The following is a 9,302-nucleotide window of genomic DNA, read 5'->3' as shown; positions in this document are numbered from 1 at the left end:
ACAGAGCCTGCAAACAAGAGGAGCATGCTGCCTGCCATGCTGGGCAGACATCTTATTCTCTTTTAAGAAGATGTATAGAAAGGCAGTCAGTGCTTAAAGAAAGAAAGCAAGCAGGCAGAATCTGGAGTGACTTCTATTAATAGAATGAGGGCCGGGTCCTGAGACGGCACCCTTTGGACTCGGCTTGGAGAGTTCACAGAGCAGCTGCCCCTGAGAAAATGGAATGCCACATGCGCCAGCACTCCTTCCCCCACTCTCTCAACCCCAGACGTGTCTGTGCGTGTGTGCATGTGTATTTACATGTGTGTGTGCGCATGTGTATTTACATGCATGGGTCTCTGTGTGCATGTGCATGTGTATTTACATGCATATTTTTGTGTGCATGCTTGTGCAGGCATGCATGTGTGTGTGCATGTGTTCATGTGTGTGTACGGGCATGTGCAAGTGTGCATGTATGCGTGTGTGTGTGTGCACTCCTGTGTCTGTGTGATGCCAACATAAACACTAGTTTCTAGTCTGGTTCTCAGGAAATCTCTTCAGGCGCTCCTGATTTAAATTGAATTTCAGTTTGTTTGCTTTCTTTTTAGTGAGCCAGCAAATGCAGTTCCAGCTACCTTCTTCCCTAGGCCTCAAACCCAAACCAGAATCACACTGGCTCAAGGTTGAGACAGGACTATAAAGTCACAAGCTTCAAAACTAAATGTTTATTATTGCAAAAATCACTATTCTGAAACCATATTCAGAGTAGTTTAGTTAGAAGCAACTTGATATAACCAAGCATTCAGTTTGCAGGGTTTAAAGAAGTCTCCTTAAAAACACAGTATGGAGATATCATACTATAACTTTTCTCTGTAAGTCACTTAGCCAATCAACAAGTCATTACTACGGGTACAGGTCACGGGCCTGAGTGAGAACCTCACCCTACCACACACGTGATCACTGACCACGTTCTTTTTAGGGCCAAAGGACCTAAGAAAAGGCACATTTCTAGCAGGTGGGCACTTATGCTTCTCCCCACCCCAGCCCCTAACCAACCCCAGAATCCTAAGACTGAGCAGAACGCGAGTCTCCAGTTCACTGGGAAAAAAGTATTTTCTTTTTCCTACGTGACATCAGATTTGCTGATTTTCTGCCAGCCTGTGGAAAACCACCTAGGGCTGCCAGGTTACAGTTTGGGAAATGCAAACCATATTCTTACCCACATGTCAGTGAAGTCTCGGGTCTGACCTGCTCGAATGCTGGTCTTTTTAGCTCCTTGATTCTTTTGCTCCTTCTCGTCCATATCTGACATTAATGACTCTTGACTTCCTACTGCCTCATGCTGTTCTTGTCTTTCATGTTTTCTGTACTAGAACCCCCAAGACTCTATTATTTAGGTTTTGTAATCTCCCCTAGCACCTGGCATCATGCAATCAGATCAATAGCTAATAAACTGATCTGGTTCAAATGTAGGAACAACCTGTCATGAGCTGAACTGTGCTCCTCCAGCATTCGTATTTGGAAGTCCTAACTCCCAGTATCTCAGGATGGGGCCTTATTCAGAAATGAAGTCAATGCAGATGTAATCGGTTAGGATGAGGCCATCCTGGGGTAGGGTGCCCCTAATGCGATTCCACTGATGTCCTGCTAAAAAGGAGGAATTTGGATACAAAGAAGAAACCACAGCACGGACGTCATGTGAAGATTGGACTTGGGTTGCCACAAGCCAGGAACTACCAGAAGCCTGAGAGTGGCCTGGGACAGACCACTCCTTGGAGCCTTCTGAGGGCACAAGGCCCTGCAGGAACCTTGATCCCAGACTTTGGGCCTCCGGAGCTGAGAGACAAATGCCTCCGCATCCAGCACTAAGACCAGAGGCGGCGTCTGACTTTCAATTACGTTCCACAAACACCTAGCCAGGGTCTCTCGGGAGCACGTCACGTGGATTACACAGGAAGGTTCTCTGTGTTCTGTTCTCCTGGGACACACACAGAAAGAACCAATTCCTTGAGTTTTTCATAGTGAGTTAAGAGACTTCATTTGTTGCATTCACCAGTGAAATTAAAAGAGCATTTCATGATTTCCATGATTTTAATGTATTGTATTCGTCTTATAAAATTTTCCATCCTCTAAAATTCATCTATCTTGATTTCACCTCCTTTGACTAAATACCCTTAGGGATGTTTAAAGTGAATTTGTGAGAAAAGGGCTACCAGGGCTCCCTAGATGCCACGACCCTGAGAGTGTCTGCTACGAGAGGAGTGTGGGAAGCCGAAGGTGTGGGCAGCCCAGCCAAATATCCTGGCCCCTCCTGGGGATAACCAAAGCACAGGATCTCCAGATACAGAGAAGGGAGAAATTTTTAATCCCATTTTCCTCTCCCCTACAGCAGAAAACATCTGTCCAGTATAATGAAAAGCGTCTCTTTTCTGAACTGTTCATGTAGTTTATAATTCCATCTTCTCACCGTCTAACCTTCCACCTTGAAAGCAAAGCGGGAACCTGGGTGGAAAGTTTCCTTTAAATGAGCAGAAGAATCTGACACTCTGTGAACGTCCTCTCTGCTCCCTCCACCCTCTTCCTAACTCTGAAACAGAACAAATGAGCGTAATGGAAGAAACACATTAGGACATGGTTTCTTAATAAAAGACATATGGGAAGCCCAAGGCACCCAGCCACGTTTCTTAGTTCTGCCCTCATCCCCAGCCTCATGGCCCATGCCAGGTTGTGAGCCTGCAGAGGCAAAGGCTGCGGACCACTTGCCCTCCACTCACTGGCTGTCGGGGCGCTCCTGCAGCAGAGGTCAAGTGAAGCCCCTGTCATGTCCATATTAATATTCAGTTAAGTTTCCAAATGCTTCTTTTTAAGGAAAAAACATCCTCAGACTCACATTCCCACATTTAAGTAAAAGCTATTCAGCTTGTGTGCTTCGTGGCATAAATTATCTGGTAAGCATGAAAACACCAAAAACCCAGATAACTGGCTGGGCATGGTGGCTCACGCCTGTAATCCCAAAACTTTGGGAGGCCGAGATGGGACAATCCCTTGAGGCCAGGAGTTCAAGACCAGCCTGGCCAACATAGCAAGAACCCATAGAAAGAAAGGAAAGAAGGAAAGAAGGAAGGAAGGGAGGAAGGGAGGAAGGGAGGAAGGGAGGAAGGGAGGAAGGGAGGAAGGGAAACCCAGATAACTCTGCCTAGGAAATGGAAAAGGCTCACAAAACTTCTGAAACACAGGGCTCTCAGAGGCAGAGAATGGCTAATATTTTACTCCAAAAACCTACCTTTGAACTCCAGAGAACCAGTAACTGTGTCTACAATATGCTACCTTGACATTAAACTTTCATTGTGACAGAGTCAGTTTAAAACAAACCAACTAGAGCTCAGGGGGAATGAAAAACAGCTTTGACCTAAGAAATTTCCAAATGACTGTAGTTTTAGAATATGTTGAGTTGTTTCAACTTGGCTTCTGCAAGCTCAACATTTTATTCGTTCTTCTCTTTGTTGTTTTAGAGATGAAATGAATGCTACCATTTTCTAGGAAAATCTTTCTATAATTTAAAAGAAGATGATTATTTAAGCCTGCCAATCAATATTAATATAGTTAATACGCCAGACAACGTATTCTTTGATGGCGACATGTTTTTACTAACACAGCATATGACGTTTCTTAAAACTTTGCTCTTAGAGATGGAAGAGAATTTTATTTAAGCCTATTTTGGTGAACTTTGCATGTATTTCAACACTTCTCAACATCTGTCTTTTATTACCAGAGGTACCAGTATCCAAACATTCAAAGTATTTTGAATGCCTTGAAAGTCAGATCCTGCTCCTTAGTCCTCCTGTCTTAAATCGTGATTTCACTGTGACATCAGGTTCATTTCTAAGGAACATTTTTATTTCATGGACAGGCAGGCAGCCATTCACTCTAATATGCAGATTCCGTTTTCATAAAGATGTTCCAAGTAAGAAAAATACCTAAAACTGGAATGCAAGCCAAATTCATATTAAATGTTTTCTGACCTCATTTAAAATGCAGCACCAGAATATGTGCATGGGTATGAATAAGATTAAACATTTTACTTTTTCAAGTCACTTACGTGGCATTTTGTTTATAAGTTGTCTTCCTGTATGGGGGCCAATACACCCCACTTAAAAACTGAAATCCTTCTTCCTAATTATGATACACTTCAGTTTCTACATTTAACACCTTTTAAATAACTGTTGATCTTAACGCTGTATCTTGGCCACCCCCACCTCCTCCCCACTCCCCGAGAAAACACCCTGAGAATAAGATGTTAGTATTTTGAGCTATAGGGAGACATCGTTTTTAGCAGCTCTCCTGTGTCCTCGGCCCTGCTGGCCGGCTTGTGGGCGATGAAAACAAACTTTAATCACTTCCAGAGATTCGGGTCAGGGTTCACACGCTCCAGCCTGGGAACCACCAGCCGGAAGGGAGAGGCAGTGCCTGCAGGACTAAAGGTTCTGTTCAGAACGAGGGAGGGACCTGAGAACGAAATCTAGAATTTCAAACAAGCCTTGAAGAGTGCCAGGGCTTAGACCCTGTGTCCGCCGTCCTCTCGGCTCGGATAGGTGGGGAATTTTCTCGAGGGGGAAAGTAGTAGATCATTTCAGAGCGCAGCCCTCAGCTACAGATGCGTGCATCTTAAAAAACACAGAGCAACCGGTCAATTAACCCGGGAGGCGAAACTCACGCAACGCCGCCGGCAAGAACTGTCCACACAAAGCCAGCGGAGGGAGCCGCACGGCGTCGGAACGCGGCTTCCGATCAGGCTGCTGCCAAGAAGCGGGGCCGGCCCCCCACGCGGAGGGGCAACTTAGCGTTCGGGCGGCGCAGCAGCCCCGTCTCCTCGCCGCGGGGCACTCTCCTTCCCGGGGACCCCCCGCCCGCGCCGCCCCTCCCCCCGACCCCCTCCTCGGTCCCCTCCCCCTGCCCCGCACACAATGGCGCCCCCCGAGCTCCCGCCACGGTCCTGGCGCCGGCCGTTCCGCCGCTCCGCGCACAAAGGAGGGCGCACGGGTTCCCCGAGCGCGGCCGGCCCCAGGTGCTCCGCGCGCATCCCGGGCCGCAGCGGGCCGGACCGGGGGGCGCGGGCGGGGGCGCGGGCCGGGACTTACTTTCTCGATGGTCCCGGGGAGCAGGCGCTCCAGCAGCCTGCAGAGGACCACCCCATCCTTCAGCGACGCCTGCAGAAAGCCCTCCGGGTCCGAGATGGTTTTTTTGGGCGACTCCAGCACCCCCAGGGTGATGAGCCACGTAACGGTCTGCTCCGCGGAATTCATCGCTGCGGCCCGGGAGGCAGGCGGGGAGGGGCGCGCGCTTTCACCTCGGAGCGGCGGCCCGGCCCGCGGCCCCCACCGCCCCCGCCGCCGCCGCCTCCTCGCCCATGGAGCGGCCGGCGCCGGCGATTGGCTCGGCGCGGCCCAGCAGGTCCGGCCCGGCCCGCTCCTCCGTGCGCCCCGGCCCGCTGTCAGGCGCTTTCTCAGGAGCGGCTCGGGAACCTGCGGGCGCCCGCCGCCGCCCCCGCCGCCGCCCCCCGGCCTCGGCCGCCGTCGCCCAATGACATCACCGCCAGGAGAAGAAAGACGCGGCCGTCCGCCCGGCCCGCGCCCGGCCCGCGCCGCCCCGCGCCCTGCGCAGCCTCCGCTCCAGGCCGTGCGCGGGGCGGCGGCGGCGGCGGGGAGCGGGCGGGGAAGGGAAAGGGGAGCGGGGAGCGGGGAGCGGGTGGGGAGGGAGCCGGGGGTACCCGGGGTGGGGGGCGGGCGCGCACCTGAGCTCACCTGCCCCGGGCCCGCCGCGCGCCCCGCGCCCCTGGCCCGGACCCCGGGAACCCTTTGTTTATGTTTTGAATTCGTGAGCGTTGAAATGATGAAGTACTTCCCAGAATGCTCTTTTTATTTTTGCCGGTTTTATTTCAAGGTGGCGGGGAGAGGCTGAAAACGAGACATTTGTTTCCCTTTGCTACCTTGCAAGCCGGTCATTACGGAACACAAATGATGGTTCCATCTGCAGCCAGATGGGTCTGAATCGGAAGGAACCGACTCTCCCGAGCGCGGCGCCGACCTCACCGGGCCGTGCAGGGGCCTGCGTGACTCCGCTGTAGACGGACGGTGACGCTTCAGACCCCACCGGGGGAAGGTCAAGGAAACGGCGCGGCCTGAAGTGGGGCTCTGCGGAGGGCCGGGCCGGAGGCCGGGCGCCGGGCTGCGTCTCTGGGACGCCGAAGACCTGGGCTGTGAACGCGCCACGCCGAACCTGGAGAGCCCAGACGGCAAGTGTCGCGTCATGCGCGAGCTTCCTCGAACAACTGATGACACGCACACATTGACAAGCGAGGAAGAAATGGAGCCGCTTCTTAAAAGGACGCGGGCCTGCACTCACTCCATCTACTGTCCCTGGGCGCTCCCCAGTTTGCTCGCTGTGACCCGCGGGCAGTTTAACAAGCAAAGCGCTTACTCTATGCCAGGCACATACATTAATCCATTCCATGACAAAGGCTAGAAAGCATATAAAGCTTCCAAAAATAATCAGAGGCTTAAGTCGTCTCCCTCTGCCTTCTGCCGGTGGATTTCTCTTGCAATCACTAATTGCTTTTATTTCTAGCCTGAGTTAAGTGGTTAAAATTTTCTTTGCAAATACGCAAAATATTCAAATGCCAGTTTGAATTCTGGATTACGAGGACAATGTGCTCAGTGATAACAGCGACTGGTTAGGAACCCTCACAAAGTGCTGTCTACTGCCTCGCCTCCCACCATGGTCCCCTTTTACTGATCAGATGCCGAACAAGTGGCAGAGATGAGACCCAAAGCTGGGCTCCTACCAGGAAAGGCATACCTAACCCGTTTCCTGCTGCTGCCTTACAAGCTTTCTAGGAAACAGGAGGGCAATTAACAGCTACATCAAGGCTTGTACCCAGTGTCTTCATGGAAGGAAAGATGTCAACCTGCGGGGGTGGTTGTCCACCGAGACTCCTGTTCACTTTCCTTACTGCTGAATTAGAGAGATAATTTAATGCAGTCCTTACCATTTCGAATCCTACTAAATTCGTTCTGGTACTTATAAGCTGGTAGACTTGAGTAAGATTCAAATAGACTCAATTAAAAGAAAGCCAATTCTAGGGAGTGGCCTTAGGAGACCAGTGGAGCAGAGATCCAATTCTTGCCAGACTGGAGACCCACAGTCCAGCTATTACAACTCCTCTTTCCTTGGTGGGGAGAAGCCCAGACTTTTAAACACTTTATGGTTACTAGTTGCGTTCTTTTATGTTGGGTATATATTAATTTCAGAAAAAGGGTTTATTTGGAAGGGATTTTAGAAAGTAACATTGCTCAAAGCTAGATACTTTTAGGTGCTTAATTGAGTTGTTTTAGTATCCAAAGTGGGCATTTTGGTTAAACCTTTCTTATCACTTTTCCAAGTTCCTGTTACAGAGGCCACGCGGAGTGCAACCTGGTGCCCATCACTTTTGGGCTATTGGATTAACTCCAGTTAAGACTATTGTCTAAGGAGAAGTTTAGCCCTTTCTGTGGCTCCACTCTGGCCTTGCCTTAAGAGTGGAGAACGGCTTTCCACGCAAGCCTGTGTCTTCACGTCCCTCCTTTCTAACGAGAGGATGTCAGCCTGGCTGCTTGCTAGTGCCTGGTAGCCACCTTCCACATCACTGTTAGGAGTTCACCCACAAACCCAACTGCAAACCATTTACCACCCAAAGCTCAGCTGAACCCTGCTAACTCAGCATGTGTGGGGTCACTATAAAAATGCCAAAATCTAAAAAATAAGGCAAAATCCACTCTACACTTAAGCTGGACAAGCAGATGACCATTTACCTAGAGTGGGTAGTAATCACTCCCTGTAGAACTGCCTTTATCCAATTGGACCCCGTCTAGACTGGAGAACGCACTACGAAGTGGCTCTATGCAGCTCATTGTATCTGCTGTGTGTTATTGTATGAAACAAGGTCCTATTCATGTGGGATAAATATGGTCAAATGCTAACATTAAAAGATGTAAGGCAGGAAACATTAATTTATCGACACATATGGCTGGAGAAGTATGCAGGATCAGAAAGCATTTGACCAGTGTAGTATATTATGAAACATGACACCAACAAGACCTTTATCCCGGTTGGGTTTTCCCTAGAAGCAGACCCTTGAGCCAACAAATTGGGTGCAAGTCGCTTGCTAGGGAGTGACCCCAGGAAGGACAGTGAGGAAGGGAAGGGAAGCAGGTAAGGGAGTCAGGGGGTGAAAATGAGCACTAGGCTCTGTTCCCCTAGGGGTCCTTGAGAAACAAGTGGAAAAAGTCTCAGCACCTTCTGGCCAGAGGGCAGGAAAGCTGACTTTACCCATGGACTCTGAATTGAGGGCCGCCCCCGGCAGTGACCTCTGATTCAGCAGAGCCCAACGTATCTTTTGGGGGACAATTCGACTGCAGGCATTAGCGTTATTTCATGAGCCAGCGCCTCCACTGCACCTGCTCCACATGCCAGTTCCGCACAGGTGAGAGGCACAGTCACTCTGATGGTACAGAATGGGCATGGGAGATTGACACTCATGGTGCATCAACAATGGCGTCTGTGACAGTGAGTTTTATGTGTCAACTTGACGAGGCTACAGGGTGCCCAGACATTTGGTTAAATATTATTCTGCGTGTGTCTGTGAGAGGGGGTTTTGGGATGTAATGAACATTTGAGTAAAGTAGATGGCCCTCCCCAATGTGGTGAGCTTTATCTAATCAGTTGAAAGCCTGAATAGAAAAAAAGACTGACCTTCCCCAAGTAAGGGAGGATTTTCTCTGGCTCTTCAGCCTGTGGGCCCCCTGCAGAGCAGATGTGCCCACCTCCATAGTCACATGAGCCAATTCCCTGTAACAAATCTCGCTCCCCTCCCTCTCTCTCTCTTTGTCCTGATTGATCCATTGGTCAACAGAGAGAGATTCTATTGGTCTGTTTCTCTGGAGAACACTGACTGACACAGTGTCCTAAGGCCATGCCATCTGGCTGGGGAGAGATGTGCCTCGGGATTCTCTTCCTGGGCATCTGCTTTCCAAGGTCCCCTCTGATACCATCTGCCTTGGTCTGTCCTCTCCTGTCCCAGAAGGCAGACCCTGAACCAGGGCTTCAGTGCAGGCTGCCTATTTGGTAAGAGACCATGAAAAGCACGAAGGAGAATGTGGGGAGATGGGACAGGGAAGGGGAGAAGCTAAACACAAGGCTGCCTTGACGGCAGGGTATTGCTATAGGCACATGGGATGCAGTCCTACTGGGACCTGTGCATTTCTGGGAGCTGCCATAACAAAGTCTCA

General features: G+C 50.3%; 1 protein-coding gene across 7 annotated transcripts in view; it reads right to left on the bottom strand.

The window, feature by feature from the left end:
• Positions 1–6,217, bottom strand: part of ARHGEF7 (Rho guanine nucleotide exchange factor 7) — a 179,901-nt gene extending 173,684 nt beyond the window's left edge. For 4 of the 7 annotated variants that reach the window (XM_025364120.1, XM_025364121.1, XM_025364124.1 and 1 more), the window contains exon 1: positions 5,118–6,217. In XM_025364120.1, the coding sequence (XP_025219905.1) occupies positions 5,118–5,282 (165 nt within the window). In that variant the 5' untranslated portion in view covers positions 5,283–6,217. The remainder of the gene's footprint in view (positions 1–5,117) is intronic. The other 3 variants (XM_025364126.1, XM_025364138.1, XM_025364119.1) reach the window with 2 other exon arrangements.
• Positions 6,218–9,302: the final 3,085 nt, after the last annotated feature.

This window comes from Theropithecus gelada, chromosome 17, assembly GCF_003255815.1.
Source record: "Theropithecus gelada isolate Dixy chromosome 17, Tgel_1.0, whole genome shotgun sequence".
NCBI classification, from domain to species: Eukaryota; Metazoa; Chordata; class Mammalia; order Primates; family Cercopithecidae; genus Theropithecus; species Theropithecus gelada.
Note: the sequence above shows the minus strand (reverse complement) of the source record. Positions and strands in the feature narration are given on the sequence as shown.